This window comes from Geospiza fortis, unplaced genomic scaffold (assembly GCF_000277835.1).
Source record: "Geospiza fortis unplaced genomic scaffold, GeoFor_1.0 scaffold27, whole genome shotgun sequence".
Classification (NCBI taxonomy): Eukaryota; Metazoa; Chordata; class Aves; order Passeriformes; family Thraupidae; genus Geospiza; species Geospiza fortis.
The window spans coordinates 4,565,215-4,585,227 of NW_005054329.1; the positions used below are offsets into that span (position 1 = coordinate 4,565,215).

The 20,013-nt window shown below is 43.0% G+C and overlaps 1 protein-coding gene across 1 annotated transcript in view; it reads right to left on the reverse strand.

Moving 5' to 3' along the window:
• Nucleotides 1-1,363: 1,363 nt before the first annotated feature.
• NUP214 (nucleoporin 214) overlaps nucleotides 1,364-20,013 on the reverse strand; it is a 41,272-nt gene continuing 22,622 nt past the window's right edge. The window contains exons 25-36 of the mRNA XM_014307122.1: nucleotides 18,521-18,596; nucleotides 17,746-17,854; nucleotides 16,648-16,750; nucleotides 15,045-15,118; nucleotides 11,516-13,282; nucleotides 10,027-10,097; nucleotides 9,385-9,541; nucleotides 7,925-8,074; nucleotides 6,531-6,702; nucleotides 3,087-3,229; nucleotides 2,257-2,281; nucleotides 1,364-1,576 (exon numbers count right to left, since the gene is read on the reverse strand). Coding sequence (XP_014162597.1) covers nucleotides 1,543-1,576; nucleotides 2,257-2,281; nucleotides 3,087-3,229; nucleotides 6,531-6,702; nucleotides 7,925-8,074; nucleotides 9,385-9,541; nucleotides 10,027-10,097; nucleotides 11,516-13,282; nucleotides 15,045-15,118; nucleotides 16,648-16,750; nucleotides 17,746-17,854; nucleotides 18,521-18,596 — 2,881 coding nt within the window. The 3' untranslated portion in view covers nucleotides 1,364-1,542. The remainder of the gene's footprint in view (nucleotides 1,577-2,256; nucleotides 2,282-3,086; nucleotides 3,230-6,530; nucleotides 6,703-7,924; nucleotides 8,075-9,384; nucleotides 9,542-10,026; nucleotides 10,098-11,515; nucleotides 13,283-15,044; nucleotides 15,119-16,647; nucleotides 16,751-17,745; nucleotides 17,855-18,520; nucleotides 18,597-20,013) is intronic.

The window sequence follows — 20,013 nt, forward strand, 5'->3', positions numbered from 1 at the left end:
ACACCAGCCAGTTTGGGAGTATTCTCTCTGTCCCAGTGCTGTGGTCCCTGGATCACCAGAACTCTCCCTCTTCCCCCAAAGGGACAGTGAGGTTCCACCAAATCCCCAAAGTGCTGCCTCTAACATGACCCATGGCACACCAGGGTGTGAAATCCAGGGCATATAGAAAAGCCTTGGAGCCCATGGCCTTGCAAAACCTCTCCACAGCTAATAAAATTGCCCACATCTCTTCATTTTTAAAGGAAACTTGCCTAACATAGTTCCCAGGTGCAGAGACAGGAAGGACACCTGGCTCAGCAAGGACAGGAATTAGGAAAACATTTTTAGGCTGATTTGAAAAAAAAGAACAATTTCTTCAGGAACTGTTGAAAAATATAAGTAGTTTATAATGGATATGAAAACAAGAAGTTACCAATTATTTACAATTCCCAAAAATGATCACATGTCCACCAAACCAGAAAATGTCACCTGTCATCGTATCATGTGATAGAAAAGGAGAAAAAGAAACATTAGAATGTTTCTGCTGAAAACAGAAAATGCAGAACTCCCCAAAACATCCTAATAGGACCAAGGAGAAAACCCCATCCAATCTGCTAACACAGGAGCTGCTATTTCAAACATGCTATCCACAGAGCATCATTTGGAGGTTTCATGAAGGTCAGATGCATCAAATAGAAAAAGTGTTAGGCCAGAAGACTTGGGGGCATTCTTTAAAAAAATTGTTTAGTATGTTCAAGTATAAACACATGAGAATTTCACAAATGAAATTGACTAAAGCCAAAATCTACAGGAAAAAAAGCACAATCTCACCTCTGTTAGAAAAAAAATGTATCCAACAGTAGAATCCAACAATCAAAGCCAAAAAAAGCAAAATCACTAATGGCTCTAGATGGAGGTCATGTGTCTGCTTCCAGGGCCAGAAGTTTTCCCCAGAACCTGAGTTCCAATTTTTGAGTTCTGTAAGATTTACAGAAAGGTAAAAATAGGAGAGCTTTTACTTCCCACCTCTTTGCTGAATGTTACTGCCATGGGAACGTGCTCTGCACGCTGCCAGCTTCTTCCCAGATAATTTCCTATTTCTCCACTAAGCCTCTGGCTCACACATGACTCAGTTTCAGCACTTCACTGAGATAAGCATGTGCCCCATCCTAGACTTAAAATTAGCAGGGCAAACCTCAGCCCCTTCTTCAGAGCCTGGGATAATCAGGCATTCTATTAATGAAAAATGTGCTGGTTTATGTCAGGAACCAACTGGAGCTACTGCCCTGTGCAGGCAAGGGATGGACAAGAAAAAGCTGAGCTCAGCACACATCCATCTCCTCTTGATGCAGGGAGATAATAAACCCTTCCACCACAGAAAACATCAAGCCAGATAAAATAGTTTAATATAGAGCGAGAGCAAGTATTGCATAAAAATAAGCGAAATCTTTTTCTTAAAAAAAAAAAAGTCTGAGAACTCGTATTTAGAAGAAAAGCTGGTTGGGTTTCAATCATGTGGGTGACTCATGAATGCAGGAGCTACAGGAAGAGTTCAGGATGTCCCTAGCTTCTCCATCCACTAAATCCAGAGGAAGATCTGTGGAGCAAGATAAAAAGAAAACCACAGCAGTGAGTGCTAGAGCCTCCCTCAGGCAGCATTAATTCAGCAGATCTCTCAATCAAACCTCCAGTCTCCCTAGTACCAGGAGCTTTTTAGGAGCACACACAAGTATTTCCAGCCTCTTTTACCTGAGCCTGCAGCAACACACACTGACTAGATATAATTGTGCTTATTCTAGAGCCTGCCATCTGCAGAGATCCATGCTCTCTCTATCTGACAGGGAAACAAAGTTTAAGAAACTTGCTGGAAGGGATCCATCCAGGCAGAGGCAGAGCAGATGACAGAGTTAACCTTTAACTGTAAATCATCATCTCACTTCAGCCACCAAAGTTCCAATTTATTTCATTCCTTGTTTCAATCTGATAAATGGAGCAGACTCCTGATTCACACACACAGCTCAAGCACACACATCATGTCCCTGAGAGGTGGAGAAGGAACATGATCCAAGTGAAAATTTTCTCTTAAGAGACAGGTAAACCTCTCTGGAAAGCTCACATGCAGAGCCTGGACTTTGGCCTCTGCAGCATCACCAAAATGGAAATCAGAGCTAGTATTTAAATGCTATTTTCAGAGTTTGCTCCTGTAAACCACTCCACTCATTATTCTGATTCAATTCCTATTTTTAAGGAAGAGTTAAGACACAAAATGGTACTTACGTGTTAGGTGATCCAAAACCAAACCCTGAAAGAAAAGCAAGATAGAAAAATAGTTGGTAAAAGGGAAAATGAATGCTTAGGATTTGTAGTAAATGTCCCCTCCCACACACAGATTGAAAAATATTTCTTTCCTGCCTTAGGCCAGGGAAAAAAGCGATGGGCAAACAATGAAAGTCAAATCTCCATCTACAAGAGAAGTGACTTGCCTGCCTCCTAAGAGAGCTTGGCTTTCACTGCTCATCAGCCAGGTCATTCATTAGCAGCCCTGCAGACAATGTGCCTGGTTTGCTCCTCTCTCCCTCAGCTGCTTTTTTGAGGTTTGTGCTTAATGCAGGCCCCTGGTGTCAGGCAGCCACCAGGGAACGTGGCCCTGCACGGGCTCTGCTCTGAGCCCTGCCTAAATCACTGTGGCTTCACTGAACTGCAGCACAAAAACATTTGGCTGTTGGTGTTCCAGCTCAATTTTTCAGTGCATATTCCTCTAACACTAAGCACTTACAGCACAGATACCCAAGTGGGTACTGAAGAAATATTCCTTAATTCTCTGTATTTTCCTTTGAGGAGAAAGAGCAGCTCCAGAAAAAGGGGTGAAAAGCAATAATCAGATGAGGTGTGCAGAGCAGTAGTGATGTGCTGCCATTGCACCCAGCAGATCAGGGATGGAATTAGGAGCTGAAGGCTGAGAAGGTGCTGTACCCCACCCTGAACCTCCATTCTCCTGGACACGATGCCTTCCCTACAGCACCAGACAGATTTTTGAGAATTCCCACCCAATTTCCAGGGAAAACCAGAGACATGGGGGCTGTTAGGGTGATTGTAGCCTCTCCTACCTCCTCCACCTGTCCCAAAAGCTGAGAATCCACTGCTTTGCGTGCCAAAGCCTGTGCCCTGTTGGGACAGGGAGCCAAAGGTGGGCGTGTTCTGGTTTGCCAAGGTGCCAAAGGACGCCGTGTTGTTACTGGTACCACCAAACCTGCAGGTTTAAAGAGAAAATCTCAGTTTGCAAACATCTTCTCACTTACACTGGAAGTTTGTCCCCATGCCCATGATAACAGTGCACCCCTTAAATGAGGATACATCAAAAGGTGGGACCAGCTGATATGAATGATTGTTCATTTTGGAAAGAGATTTCCTGCTTTGGGAGAGTATTGTACATAGCAAGGTCTGTTCAGCTCCCATTCCTGACACACACCAGGCAAATATGTTCATGCTTACACACAGGGTATGTTTTCAAGTGCTTGGAAATACCAACTCCAGCCATCAAATGGAATATTTTAATTCACCCCTGTGTGTGGTTCTCACCAAAAGCACAGCATTGCTTCACAAACAGGGCAGCAAACACAGAATTGGTGTGAGCTGCTCAAAGCCAGAGCACAAAGCAGAGCCCAGATATAGAGCTCAGATTCCCAAATTTCAGAGGGTATCTTCCCCACTGCCCAGAAATATGCAGATTTCTCAATTCCTTTCTCCCCCCCAGCCTATTTTGAACCACACAAGGTTCCAGTGCTTCCCTGAAGATCTGCACCAACCTGGCACTTCTCCCCACCACCTCTAACTAATCACTTCCCTAATTGCCTTTGGGGACTGAAATGAGAAACACTTTTATATAAGAAAATGTGTCTTTCTCCACCCACTCTGTCCAACCAGGCAGCACAAAGCTCTTGGTGTGACACACTAATGAGACCATGACACGCAGTGTTCCTCTGCCCTTCCTTCCATTCTGAACAGAAGAAGTGTTCTCAAAGAACAACCTTCAAATTTAACTTCAACTGGGCAAAATGCAGATTTCCAAATGACAAGCTCTGCTAAAGCTCTGCAAGTGCACAACAATCCTAAACCCCAGCAGCAGCCTGAGCAGAGCTGGACATGTCACAGTGTGCCAGCTCTGCAAGGCTGTGCCTCACACAAACTCCTGTCATTTCTCACTTAAAACACAACCTGACAGCACATTAACCCACCTCTCCATCCATCCACATCCAGGAGACTTGAAAAAACCCAAAACACAGACCTACATCAAAAGCTATCTCTGCAGACAAAAGACAGCCCTTGTAGCAATGTGACAAGCAATTCACCTGGCAAAGGACATCACCTCTCCTGTCCCAGACACTGCCAAGTGTGCACACTGCCTCCACACACAGCAGCAGATACCAGGGGCACTCCAGTGACTCTGCATCTCTGCTCCTGCTCTGGCTTCTCACCTCTCAGAACCACAAATGTGCTTTTCTCATGAAAAGCAGAACAGATATTTTTTTAGTTTTTTTAAAAAAGAAGCAAGATTGGGTGATGTGTTTAGAACAAGAGGTTTTAGAGTGCTCCATCTTCTCAGGACCATGCTACGACACAAATCCTGTCTATCTTGTGTAAGGAAGAGGTGAAAATAGTGACAAGAAAACTTGTGGTTCAAACTGTTCCTTTCAGCTTCAACAAGAAGAGGCCTGTGGGAAAAGCTGCACACAGTTTAAGTAAGAAACAGCTTAATATGGACAGATTTTTTTTTCCAGACACATAAAAGACATGAAATGCAGTCATTGCCTGGTAACAATTTAATCCAACCTATCTTGCCCAGATTTTCAGGTCTTTTGTAAAGCTGCTGTGCAAAACACAACTGAGATACACTTGAGGTTAGTTTATAAAAGCAAAACATTATTTGCCCACTAACAGTTGGAACTGCAGGCTCTGAAGAAGTGTAGTGGTTTCTATTTCTGACGCCCCCATAATCTATTGAGTGATGCAGATTTTTCAGAATTGAAGCAGTATGAATCACATGTATTTAAGTCAGCAGAGTATTCTCAGGAACTGGGAGCTAATACAACACCATGTACTTGCAAGTAACTTCTTTGGAATTGGGATTTTTAAAGTTTCACTTCAAGAGAAAGGCAAAAAGGAAGTCCTGCACAGATGCTACATTACACTGCAGAATTAAACTATAGCTCAACATTTTGTGGTGAGATTTGGATTTTTGTAAAGATGCCTGGGAATTTTGCACACTCTTTTAAAGTTTTAAAAATCAACATTCTCAGGGAACTCTGAAAATATCAGACTGAGTCTGTACCTTTCTAGTAGAGAAAAAAATGTCAAAACTTCCCACAAGTGAAGTCACTGAATTATCTTTCTTGAGTCTGCAGACTGCTTATGCAAGACCTCTTTTCCATCAACATGCTGCTTGTTCTGAATCCCATTTTATCTTTAAGCTCTCAGTAAGCACATCCAGTCTCAGTACAAAATCCTGCAGCACAATGGCTGGATGTTGGAACTGAACAAACTAGCAGTTGATTTAAGCTAAGTCATCCCTACAAACACATCCTTCTTTTAAGATTTAATTAAGTTGCCGGTATTTTCACTTTCCAAAGGGACTCCTCAAGCTGCTGCACTTTCTGGACAGCAGGAGCACCTGGCTGAAGCCTGCCCCAGCTCAGGGGTACCTGCCCACACCTCACAGGAATGAACAAGTCACACTTCTGGATGCTCCCCTGTGCCTTACATAAGGGCAGTTCCTCCTGAAACCAGACAGAGAGACAAACACTTGTGAAGTTTATAAACACCAAAACTGGGGAGACATCCGGTTTCCTCTCCTCACTGGAAGTTTTTCTCTTTTTAATTGGCTCTGTTCAGTCTGACTGTAACTGCAGTACAATGCTGGTCACAATGCTGAAGAACTGCATTTGCTACCTCCTGCAGAAGCTGCTTGGCAAGGTTTGGAATTTTGTATTTGCTGAACAAAGCAAGGAATGATGTGCTGTCTGCTCTGGTGCCAAGCACAGGCTTAGGGGATACAGGAACAGGTAAAAACAATCAGGGAGGGATAAATATGAAGAGCTCTGGGAGCACAGACTGTTACAAGTGCCTCATCCCACAGGTGAGAGAACAGCCTGAATTCTCATTAGCATCTCTAGCCCAAATCTAACCTGAGGATAAAGTGTCTGGACAGAGTAACAGATAACAATAATTGTTATTTTCTTTGCTAGGCATAGTTTGTAGTCCTAGATTTGCACACAGAGAAATGCACACAGAGAAAATACCCCTGCATTTCCTCACACAGCTGCAAGCTGACATCTCTAAAGCTAAAGATTCAACACAGGAGTTACCAGCATTAAAATGATCACGTACATCCTTTGGGGTGCGAGTTTTAGTTTTATACCTTAATATTTTTGTCTTTTAAACAAACCAAGGACAGTTTGCGCTTACCAGTCAGTGACAGAACATATTCCTCATGTCAAAGCAGAGGTAACCAAGCAGAACCTTGTCATGCAAGCAGGCTGTTTTCCCTGGCTTACCCAAATCCTCCAGCGCTGGCTGCTGCCGTCCCCTCGCCGAACACTTTGCCTCCCGTTGAGCCCAGAGGGCTTGAAAAGGTTGGGGCTGAACCGAATGCTGGCACCCCTCCAAACCCAGGGGATCCCCCAAAAGTGGGAGGGCTGCCAAACACTGGAGCAGCACCGAAGCCACCTGAGCAAAACAGAGGCAAAAAAGGGGACAGGAATATCACATAAACAATAAGGCAGAGAGAGAAAACAAAGAGCAGCTTTGCAGGTAGATAATGGGGTGTTCATCCTATCATATGGACACCAATTTATAGAATTAATTCCAACCTGCAGGGTGCTTTGTTGCAAGAGATATGGGTAAGAGAAGTGCCTGAATGCATGAAAGAAAACTGCAACTGGCAAGTCTCCCCCATCTCTTAAGATCAGAGAGTAGATGTAAACTTGGGTTTTAGGTGCTTCAGGATGCAAAGATTCAGGAGGTAGGGTATGATTTAATTCTGGTTTAAGTGGTGGAAACTAAAATGGAAGGATTAAATGCCAGGTCAGTGGAACTGCCCGCAGGGAATTGAGAACTTATCTCTGCTCTTGGCAATTTCTGTTCAGGGGCTAACTGCCTCCTGCAGCTCTGAATGTATTTCTACCCAGATTATTTCTTTCTATGTTCATCTGCTGATATTATTGGCTTGTTTCACTGTGGAACATGAAGAACACCTGCTCTTTTACTTGACCAGGGATGAGGATGGGATACCACTGCACCTTTTAATACCCAGGGTGAAATTCCAGTCCATGCCAAGGTAATGGATACTGTTTGGCTGTAAACACAAAAGGTCTGGAAAAAAATAAATGCTAGGCCTGAATTATTTAAATGCAGATCAGATATTTTGTTACCTCCATCTCTAGGAAGTTAAGAGCATTTATCCCAGGGGCTGAAGCTCTGGTCAGCAAACACTCTCTTTAGCAACATATATTAACATGTTTCACTTTCCTTTTTCCACTATTTTAAATGGTGAAATGGGGATAAAAGAGGTTACAAAACCCAGAGCAAAGCTTGTAAGATAATATTCCAAGGAAGTATCTAAAATAAGAAAAATGTATTCAGTTCCATGTTCTGTACTCTTGACTTCACAGAACATAAGACCAGAACTAAATTACACAGCTCTCAGCTCTTAAAGTGCAATGGGAATTTTTGGAATGAACACCTGAGGATGCTGCATAAGAAAGAGTAAAATTCAGCCTTGGACCCACCAGTTAAAGCTCCATTCACTCAGCCATTAGTTATTTTTCATTTATTGTTCAGAGACAATTCTCGTCCGTGCACCGAGTCCAGGCTGTGGACAGCTAAGTGTAGAACAGCAAATAACTCCCAGACAGTGAGGGCTGTCCTAGGGGGTGCTTTCCCAAAGTACCTGCTTTGTTTGGACTGGAGAACCCAAAGCCTTGGGAGGCCACACTTCCACCACCAGAGCTGAAAGTGCCTGTAGGCTTCTGCTCTCCAAAGGAGGAGCTGCCAAAGCCAAAAGTCTTTGCTCCGCTGTTTCCAAATAAGCTCGAAGAATCTGGGGAGATGAAGAATATTTATAAACAGCCAATACTCAGAGCAGACAATATTCTACACTGCATTTCATTAGCTGAAGCAGGAGAAAAGAAAATGACTTTTCTTTCCACAAGCCCCAAGCACACAATGAACATCACACTGACAACAACACAGGGAGAAGCCAAGTTTTCCCAAATTCCTACAGGACTTTGTAGTTGCACCAAGATCCATTCTGGATTTGATAGACCACTAACAACCCTTTATTGCTGCAAACTAGTAAATCACCAGGAGGGATGATTTGTTTAGATGCATCCTGTGCCCCAGTCAGGAAAAGACAATTCCTCAAGTGAGAAATCCCAGCAGCTACAATCAGTCTCTCCAGACAACACAAATATCAGCAAACCACAAGTTAAAGGTTCTCAGATGTTTTGGCAATGCTCAGATATTTCTACACAAGATTATCTAACAGGACCTTAAAGTAGGAGCCAGATTTCTCCAGCCTTACTGAGAAATAACTCATTCTTTCATCCTTCATAAGCCTACAGGGAGTTTTTGCATCTAGAGGCAGGACACAGAACCACCAAAGCTTTTCTCTGGTGAACCATCTGTTTTGTTTCATCACAAACCCCAGAACTGCATTAAATGATTAAATCAGCAAGGTTAGAAAACTGACCTCAACCATTAATCCCAATGGATCACTAAAGATGTAATAAAATAAATGGATTTTCTCTCTTAAAGCTTGAAGTGCTACTTCTAACCACTTGTAGCACTAATTTTACAGCTTTCCTTTGTTTCCCAACTTTCATGTTCAGCCACTGCTTCCCCCTCTTTGTGCTTCCTACCTGCCTATCCATATGTCACAGCAAATTCTGATAAAGTACCTTGCATGTGCTGCATAAAGACATTAATTTTTAGGCAGAGGTTCACAAAAATTCTCTCCCTCTCATATTGATTCGTTGCAATTTTTAGTCTTAGGGCAATGAGAGATGATCAAAGCTTTCTAACTTCCAACCAAGTCGGCAGCAGAAATTCAGTGACAAGAATTTTGAGTATTTCATTTTAAGGAAGGATTTGGACAAGAATTGTCTACAGAATATAGATATTATTCACACTTCTTGCATCTGCTTGTTTGTTTCAATGGCTTCCCTACTTGTTTTCTATAAACCTAGAAGAAAAATTCTGGATTACACATCACACATGCACTGGTTACTCCTTCAAAGCCTTTCATATTAACACAGAATTTATTCAAAAACAATCAGCACAAAAGCAGATGGGCTCACAAAAGCAGATGGAAATCACAGCACATTCTGTATTCTTGTTTTGTTCACTTACTCTGGGAAGCTGCAGATCCAAATCCTCCACTGGAGGAACTGAAGGGATTCTTATTGGCTGCATCCTGGCTTGGCTTTCCTCCCAAACCACTGAAGAAGCCTCCACCTCTCCCACCACTTCCAGCTCCAAACAAGCTTCCACTGGAAGAAGATGGCTGCTAGAACACAAAAAGGACAAAAAAGGGATTTAAGCAAAGTCAAAGCAGCACATGTTCCCCTCAAGGCTGCTTTGCCTGGGCCTTTTCTCTGGATGTCTGAAGGGGCTGCCAGCAATCACCTTCCAAAATGGAATGCCATGAAATTTTATTTAAGTCTGTCTTAAATCTTGTCCACAGCACAGAATAATGCCTTTGAGACTTGCCCTACACTTGCCCTACTTTCCACATAGCATGGAATAAAGGCAGGAGACTTACTGCATCTATCTTATCTTGCATGTGATAAAATGTTTGTGTCTCCATGCCCCCTGGAGTACTCATGCAGATGCTGCTTTGGTGCTTACCACAACAGCAAATATCTCCAGTACAGACTGGGACACATTTTATTTAACACATCAAACTGTATTTTAAAAAAATATATCAGAAATAGAGAACCCCGACCAAGTCCCCCACATGTAACAGCCCTACAAAAAGCCATAAATACTTGCCTGGCCAAAGACAGTGCCTCCAGTATTTGCTGCTTGCCCAAACACAGAACCTGTGTTACTAGAACCAAAACCTAAGAGAAAAAAAGAAAAATTAACCACCAAAACTATTACCAGAGTGTAAGACCAGGACAGGATAAGGACAGGTCTTCCATGCCAAAACACAGGGATACAAATGATGTTACCAAACATATCCAGGCTGGACAAATACAAAGCATGTACCAACATACAAATAATAATTTACACTGAAAGTTTATACAGAAGTCATTCTCATTCTCTCTTTGGCCAACTTAAAAACAGACAATAGAAGGCCTTTTCACTCGTGGGATTGTTACTAACACGAAGAGAATTGGATTTCTGTTAACATGGCTACAATAATACTGCAAGTCGTGCACAAGCACTGGAGCATTCTTATTGCCCTAGTGTAAAGAGGATCTGAGCTTTGTTACCTGAAGACTCCTGTTAAAGATAATGAAATGTTTTGATTAAAAAAAGAACTCCCCTTTCCATTTCCCAGTTCACTTAAATGTGCCTTTTGTAATAAAACTTGCATCTCTATAATTAGGAACACCTTTCTCGAGCAGAGTTCACTTCCCACCATTTAACTATTCTCTTCTACTGTAGTTAAAATGAGCAAGCAGTTGCCTGCAGTGCCATCATTTTTAATTAAATGAACCTAATTAGTTTTTCTTCATTGGAAATACATGCTCTCCATTATTACTCTGCACTTGTCACTTTTCCCTGGGAGCTCTCTGAAGGTTGCACAGAAAAACCTTTGGAAAAGCCCCAACAATATACTGAGCATGTGGAGAACAAAAAGGGACTGACCAAGGAGGTTTGGTCTGTGCAAGAATCCAATTTAACTGTGTGGAGAGGCAACTGATGCTCCTGTTACTGCTATATTTAATTTTGAGATGTTTCCAAATGCAGAAGTGGATTTAACAGATTTTTCCCTGCAAACCTATCACTTTGAGGGCTTAATTTTTTATTTTGGCCATCCTAGCTGATGGCACAGTATTACACCTGGCTGTACATGCACTGTTGCATGTGTTCAGTGCAGGCCACTGAAGAAGTGCTGCATCTGTGTTTATTCATTGCCTTGGTTATGGTCTCAGAGCTACTCTAGCCCTTTCATGCAACAATTTACAACACTTCCAGTTATTGTGCAACAGGCAGGATAATATGTAATTCAAAATTAAATTAAGGCAGACTAGTAAGTATAAAATGAAGGCAGGACTGGCTGACAAGGCTACATTCAGAGGCCTGCTAATGAATAGTGAAGCAGAGCAAAAGCTTCTTTTGCCTTCACCATTAGTCTGCTTCTCACATCCACTGCAGCTCTTGTTCTTACTAATTGAAAACAGAACAAAACCAAACCAAAAAAATGAGACCCATCAGGTGCCATAGGGGGAAAAAAGGCATTAATGCCATCCTGCTTTCCCCAGTGATACACTCCAAGGGCACTGGGACAGGGACAACACTCTGCTCTTACCTGAGGCCTGGCAGAAGCTGAAGCCAGCAGAGGACGTGGTGGTGGTGACAGCAGCAGTGCTCCCAAACACAGATCCCCCCTGCCCAAAGCCAGTGCTCTGCCCAAACACAGGAGGGCTGCTCTGCCCAAAGAGCACCCCCCCTGTGCTGGCTGGCTGGCCAAAGGAGAAGGAGCTGGCACTGTTGGTGCTGGCTGGGGCTCCAAAAACATTCCCACTGCTCGAGGCTGCTGTGGAAGCTGCTGGCTGGCCAAAGGCTGGCATTGTCCCAAATCCAGACTGGCTGAAGGTAAAGCCACTTGAAGAACTGCTTGCAGGTTGTCCAAAGACTGGTGCTTGCCCAAAGGCTGGCTGGCCAAAGCCTCCCGTGGTGGTGGTGCCAAAAGCAGAAGCACCAAAGCCCGAGGTGGCAGCCTGGCTGGTGGCAGTGGCCGTGGACAGAGTGCTGGTGGTGAGCTGCCCAAAGGGAGAGGATGCTGTGGTACCTGCTGGGAGCTGCCCAAAAACAGGTGGTGTGGAAGGAGTGGCAGCAGCTTCCCCAGCAGGCTGGGTAAATGCTGAGCCAGAAGAGCTGGAACTTGGTGGCTGAGAGAACACTGAGGAGCCTGCAGAAGTGGGGGCAAACACAGAGGCACCAACAGCTGGACTCTGCACACCTGTAGTAACATCAGAGGTAGCAGCCAGAGCACCTGTGGCTTCTGCAGGAGAGGCAGGAGAGGCAACACTTGCTGTGGAGGTTGCTGCTGACACATTCTGATCTGGAGGGGCAGCTGTGGAGACAGCAGCAGGCACCGGGGCCTTCAGATCACTGGTGGAGGTGGGAGCAGCCACGGGGTCAGGGGCAGGAGGTGCCACTGTGGTCCCAGAGCCCTCTGGGACAGCGTCCCCAGCTGTGGCCTGGGGTAAGGCTGGTTCTTTAAGGGGCTCTGAGAGCTGTGCCTGGGGCTGTGGCACTGCAGGTGAAGACCCAGCTGCTCCAGCTTCATTTTCAGATGTTTTTTCTGACCCAGGTGGTAATTTGGCATCCCCTGCAGACTTAGTGGAAGTTGCAGCAGGGACAGCAGTTTGTGATGAACTTGAGAAACCTCCAAACGAGAGGGATGCTGAAGCAGGGAGAGTAGAAGGGGCAGAGGTGGAAGTGCTCATACTGTTTGTTTGCTGAATACCAAATGAAAAGGTGGGTTTGCTGCCACCAGAGCTTCCAAGATTAAACACCCCAGAAGACCCTGTGCTGGTTAACTGGACATTGCCAAAGAGACTGCCCGTGGCACTGGTGCTGACGGACAGGGATGATGAGCCAGCTGACGTGACTGAGGTTGAAGCAGCTTCTCCAGCTTTTCCTAAAGTCAGGGGAGCAGTAAAATTAAACCCAGAAGATATTGTAGACACTTTAGTTGACTGTGTTCCTGCAACACTGGTGGGTGGTGCTTTACTGATGGTCTTGGAATTATCATCTACTTGACCAACCCGTAGTCCTGAGAAGCTCCCAAGAGTTTCGCCAGCTAGGTTGCCCTGAAACAAGTGATCTCCTGGTTTGGATGGAGCAATATCCAACTTGCCAGAGGTTGTGGGGGGAGCAGAAGATGATGTTGCAGCAGCTTTGGTTGACTGGGTGCCATCTGCTGAGGAGCTACCTCCTACTACACCTCCTGGAGCACTTGCTGGTTTGTGGGACCCAAACACAAAGGAGGAGGCCTCGGGAATTGCTCCAAGTTTGGAACTCCCAGCAAACAAAAATGAGTCTGGCTGGGCTGATTCTTTTGCAGGAGCTGTCAGTGAGAGAGACAGAGGTAACAAATCGAGTTAGGGTATGCAAAGCTCATTTATCATTCTTGCAATAATGGCCCATTTTAGTGCTTCAGAGACTGTCAGTGCTCTTGCCTCAAAGCTGTAAAGCCTCTGTCCATCAGGTAACTGCAACCTTCACATCCATTCAGGACACAACAGTGACACCTGAAGCCTTTATGGCTAGAGTGGCAGTGACAAACACCGTCACTGTCACATCACAGCCTCCACTTAACCATCCTTCTCTTTGAGTGCAGACAACTCCAGCCTTTGGCTCCTATTTCTTTTTCAGCAGTTTGATAAAAACATGAAAGACCTGGTTATTACAGATCATTTTCTACTGACACCACTCTCACCTCTTCTTACTTGGTTCAGGTAAAAAATTCCTGACATTTACTACAGCACTTTCTTTTTAAACCAATGGCTCAGAACAGTTAAGGTCATAAGAACACTTTCTGACACTTGAAGAGTTTTCTACAAAATCAAATCTTTCTTTACAAATTCAGCTATTTATAGACCACCAACCAGTTTTGATACAGCTTGTTTTCAGCTTTGAAAAACTAGAGAAAAACTCTCAAATGTAATTACCAAAGTAGCTCCATTTCTAACCTACACTGCTGTCCAACAGTGTGAAACTGCTGAAGTTTTAAGGGAGACTGAGCTAGTTTTATTTCATGTACTGTCATTTCATTTCTGTGCACCAAATAAATTCTGACTAGAAAACACTTCACTGGTGTTTGGACAAAGTACAGGAAATCTGCATGGAGATCAAACAACAAAGAGCAAAAGCTTCTTACCAGATCTGGTATTATCCTTGTGTTTTCCTCTACATTAAGTATATTTAAGTAACTGACACTCAATAATGTAGCTTTATTTTCCTTCTGAGGCCCTGAAATTAAATTCTGCAATTCTTCCATTACCAATTAGAGACAGAGGTGCTCCTACCAGTTCACAGAACAGAGTGAGGTACCTGCCCTCACACAACCTGTGGTTTTCAAGTCTGCCTCCTGTACCTCCCACTCCTGGTTCATCTGTGTTATTTACCTAAGCTTTTATGTTCATCTCCAAATTTTAAGCCCACCTCATTCTCTCTGTTTAACATCAAGAGTATCAGTAGCATTACTGTAGCTGTGATGGTCTAAGGATAGAAACAAGCCAAGATTTGTAAGAAGAGGTGATATCTTTTATCAGAGGAACCAACAACATTGGGAGCAAATTTTCTAACTGTATGATCTCATCTGCAAGGCTGAAATTAAAGGCAGAAAGCTTCAAAAATATTACAAAGCAGATTTTATCAGTTCCCTTTAATAAGACTAGACAAGCAGGGTCTACCTATGACATGGAAAGGCAGCCTATGTATTGTCACTTCAATTTTGGAAGCAACACAAAGCCGTTCCAAGCACTTCCCTCTGATTGCTAAATGCTCACTGGGTAACAGTTCTATGTCAGTCCACCTCAGCAACTTTAAATCTACAGATTAAAAACAGCAGAGGAAATGACTACAGATGTTACCCTTTTCATAAACTAGTGCCTCCTAATGTTCTTGGCAACAAATATTTTGCTTAATTGACAGGTGGGTGGCCCAGATTTCTGTGTATTACAGGGGAGAACCCAGCATGTGTATGAAATGCTATTGCAATTTTAGTAATAGAAGTGCAACACAGAACAAGAACCACATGGATTAGGAAGAGTAAACACTCTGTTAAGAGGGAAGAGATGCTGTTTGCACAACTCTCCCAGACTAACCTTGTGAGGGAGCGAGGCTGGGAGGCGTCTGTGATGAAGCAGCTGATGTGACACCACTAAAATTAAACACAGACCTAGGAGGAGAGGGGAGAAAGGGGAAGAATGACTTAGCTCAAAGTGCTGAAATTTCCATCCATATGATGAGCACAACTCTAAGGCTCAGATTTCCAGTACAGACTTGCACAAAGCCAGGCACACAGGAGCAGTTTCTCCAAGGATTAACAGGAAGAGAGAAGCACACACACACACTGTGCTCCATTTGTTCCCTCTCTGAAAAGGCTTCTAGAGGGTTAAAGAGAGTCAGGGTTCAAAGTTCTTTTGACCATCCTCATCCTTTCTGCTGTGTATTTCTTCCTCATGCACCAAAATCTGATGGATTTGGAGAGACTGGTGAGAGGAAAAACCACAGGGGCAGCTACAGTTTGAAAGAGCTAAAAGGGAAGAATCAGTGCATGTGCAGAAGGGAATGACTGGATACAACCATCCATCAAAAAGGAGATCACTCATAGCAAGACAAAAATGAAAAGTTATCATGACTATTTTACACTGAAAGTATTTTGTCTTGCAAAAATACTGTGATCTTTCATAATGAGTCTTGCAGAGATCTTCATTCCCTGAGGCTTTTTAAGCCTTCTCTGATTCTCAAAGACCAGCTGCTGATACAGAAGTCAGGCCATGGGACTAAGACATCACTGACAGCAGCACTGTATTTAGCATATGGTTTACACACTGAGGCACTGCACATGGGACAAAGGCAGGGTTGTTTGCTTTTTGAATCTGAATTTCCATCACTCAAAAGGACTCTTTTAGCCCTCTGAAGAGACCAGCAAAGCATTTGGGTAGTATCCACTTAAAAAAAGTGCAGAGAAATGGGTAAGGCTGGAAGAAACCACCCATTTGAATGTGGGTGTATTCTGAAATACTTAATGTTGCCAACTTCACAGAGAAATTCACTCGAGTGGTAGACCAGTAAACATGCAGAATTTCAAACAATCATTCCTAAGGAATTATCCCTCTCCCCTAAACATAAGATATAACCAAATAAACATTTTTGCTATCCCTGAAATACCATTCCATAAGAGAGATTTCAGAGTAACTGTATGTTCATAACATGTGCCTTGCTTTGTGTTATTGTTATGTAACAGATATCACCAGATGGCTTGGGGCCCCTCTTGTCACCTTCATGAACTGATTACTTTTTCCAAGCCAAAACACAAAATTTGTTCTACTGTATTAAAATGAAGAAGTAATTCAATGAGTGTGACCATCAGTACATATTTCAAGCCCTAACAGGGAATTTGTTTATGAGTCCACTGTAGATAAAACCCAAAAGCAAGCCAGTCATCCTTTACTCTTGATTAGTTATACACTGAAAATTCTCAGAGCAACATGATATTGTGTCAAAGCCTCAAAGACCTTCAGACCTCACTCAGGCTTCCACAAACAAGGTCTTCAAAGGACTCTGGTACAACCCCTGCCCTCCCAGTCTAACATTTGCAGGTGCCATTTTCCAGTACTGCACAGCTTGTAGGCAACACCTGCTGTAACAGCCAATACTCATATTTAATGTCAACTACAAAGAAATCTTAATGTTCATACAGACCCTGCAGAAGAAAACAAGGATGTTTTGTTAAGCTGTGAAGTTGTTGCTTGTACTGATGTCACAGTAGAAGAAACAGCTGTAACTGTTTTTACTGTCCCTTGTCCTGTAAGTTACAAGAACAACAAATAAATATACTTTTAAAATAAATTTACAAATAAAAAAATAAACAAGGCATCCTGTCATCTATCTATTAGAAAAGCAGAGATTAGCTTGCACACACAGTCTGTAACTTAATGAATTTCTAATCAAAAGGAAGTGCTATCAAATTCAGGAGCTGACATTTTCAATAAACCAAAATTTAAGAAGCATTTGCCAAGTCAAATATGATTCCTAGCTATTTTTACTGCTTCTTACCCCTGGCTAAGAGGCAACCTACATCCATGGATTAAAGGCAAAAGACCAACAGAGATGGATTGCAGACATTTATGCAAGAGGCTTATAAAACCATGTCCAATGCAAGCATTATTATCTAATACACATTAAAAATCAATTGCTTCCTTTCCCTGAAGTTTCCTCTTTCCCTGTTAAGTCGTAAACTGAGCATTCCTTTCTTTAGAAGCTTCCCAACTCTATGAGACTGATCCCTGTGTCTGAACTGGTTCTGAAGTTGGTCCTGCTCAATAGATCCTGCACAGGAATTAGATCAAGCTTGTTTAGGTACTCCTATAATGCTGTGTGGCCAAAAATCAAATCGGCACATTTAAAATGTTTAAAATCACATTTTAAATGTTTAAAATTTCAATGTTTTAAAAACAAAAGAGCTGCTTTTAATTTGCTGTCAAGCCACAGTAGCCTTGTGGAAGATGTACTTTCAGCATTCCCTGATAAGAGTTACAAGCCCTGAGTGCACTCTGAACAAGGAATTGTGTCATTAAATTCTAGATGCAGGAGCAGACAAAACACAGGGAGTATAGAAAACCACTCTCCTGCACTTCTGTACCATTTTGTTTTACAAATTCTCCCCCTCAAGAATGGCACAGCAACCTCTCAGTGGAGGCAAATCTCCTCAGTATCCTTGTTCTCTGGACTGTGCACCCTGACATCTTGCAAGAGACATCCAGGCCTTATTTCCATCTCCACAAGAGAAAGACAACTTACCTGAGATCTTGCTGCCAGATGATGTTGGAGCAGCTGTGGATGCCACAGGAGGGGGTGCACACACAGAGGAAGGTGGAGTCTGGCTCTTCATTGAGTTTGTCAGAGGTGTCTAAAAACACAGCACCACTTCAGGTCAGTGCAGTCTGTCCATTAACAAAGGTCCTTCTGACTTTGGTTTGCTATTATCAGTGTCATGCAGCGACTTAAGAATAAAATAGAGGTGGGTGGCTGCAGCACTTAGAAGAGCTCTGCACTCCTGGGCCCATTATGTCTTGACATTTAAATAGGGGGTCAGTCCTCAGCCTTTTCAACAAGTCAGCAAGCCTCTGTGGGCAGCAGCTCAATGATTTCAGAGGACAAAGACTTCTGCACTGGGGTTTTTTGATGTATAGATATAAAACCCAGCAGCTTGTCAACTATTAAGCAATATTTTCAGTAGAATAACAGGGTAACAAAGAACTCTCTCCCCTGATTTCCTGTAACTTTCTTTTTTTGTGTGTGTGAAATTTAGTTGTAACTACCTAACACAGCTTCCTTTGCTGTTAGCTCCAACCATCACTGCAGCAAGGGTGTGGCCATTAGAAAGCTGCAGGTCTTCAGAAGTGAGAAAAGGCAAGACATAACATAAGATATGCCTGGCATCACACTGTCAAGGTCACAGATACAGAAATGGTTTGTCAAGAATTGCAGGGCAAGCTATGAAAATTAAACCCCAAACTCTACTGAGCATGCCCACGTAAGTATTCCACAGGGAAAGGGCTCTATATCAAAATACCTGTTTAGCTTGATTTGTAGCAACAGTTGCCAAAACTTGATGGACTGCCTGGGCTGCAGAATGAGGTACAGATGATCTTAAAAAGAAAAATTAAACAATTATATGAATAACTAGTCTGAAGGAGGATTTCCTCTCCTCTCAGAAAGCCCAGCTCCCAGAAGCCTTGAACAACAGCCACTATTAAAGATTCCACACACAACTCCAAAAGAACAAATCTGATTAGAGAATAAACCTCTTAAATGAATCAGCCACATTTAACAAAGGAAGTCTGTAAATGTGTTTAAACCTCTAGACTGAAACGATCAAGTCTTCTCCAGACACTCTTGTCCCTGAAGAGAGTCAGGGCTTTCTATTCTACAGGGAGTTGATGAAAAATCAGCAGGTAAGGGGATTATAATTTTATGCCTAGTGGATAACAAATTTAAGCAGCTTCCTTCACAATGTGGAGTCCAGACACGTACATGCAATGCTTAGAAATGCTGAGTAAGTTGGGAGGGGGTGGAGGAAGCATTTCCTGTCTTTGAAGTGCACTATAAACACTGACAAAGTCATGGAAAGAACTGTGATAAAATTAATCTATATTCTACATTGTCAGTTTGGTATTTTTGACCATGAAATAAAAACCCCCAGACAATTGCTGCAGAATGGCAGCATCTCATGGGCTGCAGGATCTGACCTTGGCACTGTGGGGCACCAACAAATCAAATCAGGGCAACTTGGGAACAGCCAACCAATTTTAGCATCTTAAGGCTGTGGCCCACCAGGTTCAGAAGCTTCAGTGGCCAATAGCAGCAGATTTCAGAAGCTTAAATTAAACCATGATTGCATTCTCTTGGTGGCAAAGCCCAGCTTTCTTACCCAGGCAGGTTCTTTCCATCTTGACTGGGACCAGAAGTTCCCTAAGGCAATAATCAATCTCTGGCTGAGGCTGCAAATCCCAGACAGTGAGCAAATTTGGGCATCCAAAGTTGTCTGTCTGCTAAAGCAAGAGGATTCCCAAACTGCATTTACTGTTTGGTTAGCTGCAGGCCAATTCACAGGAATTTTCTACCATATTTTAAAGGAAGAAGACACAGATATGACACATTTTGTATGGACATTTGGTCTTGGATATGGTTTTGTGCCTTGAACAGCTTTGCTTCACTAGAAAGTCCTTTCCTTCCAGCCAGGAGTACTCTCTCTACATTGCCTGGCCTGGATTTGCCCTCTGCCCAAAGCAGAAGTACAGCAAACAATGAAAACTTCAAGATTAACACTGGAAAAAAGTTGGTGTTGGGATGGTGCAGCTGTAGATTTCAAGCTTAAGCTGAACAAAAAAGAAAACAACAGAAAGTCTGTGAAATTCATGAGATGGTGGGACTTGATCCCAAGATCACTTGACAATGCTGTGAAAATGCTGAGTTGTGGAGAAAGGATTATTTTTTCACTGAAAACTATGTATTAGTAACTGGACTGGGACCACCAACACACCCAATCACAGGCCACTGAACAGC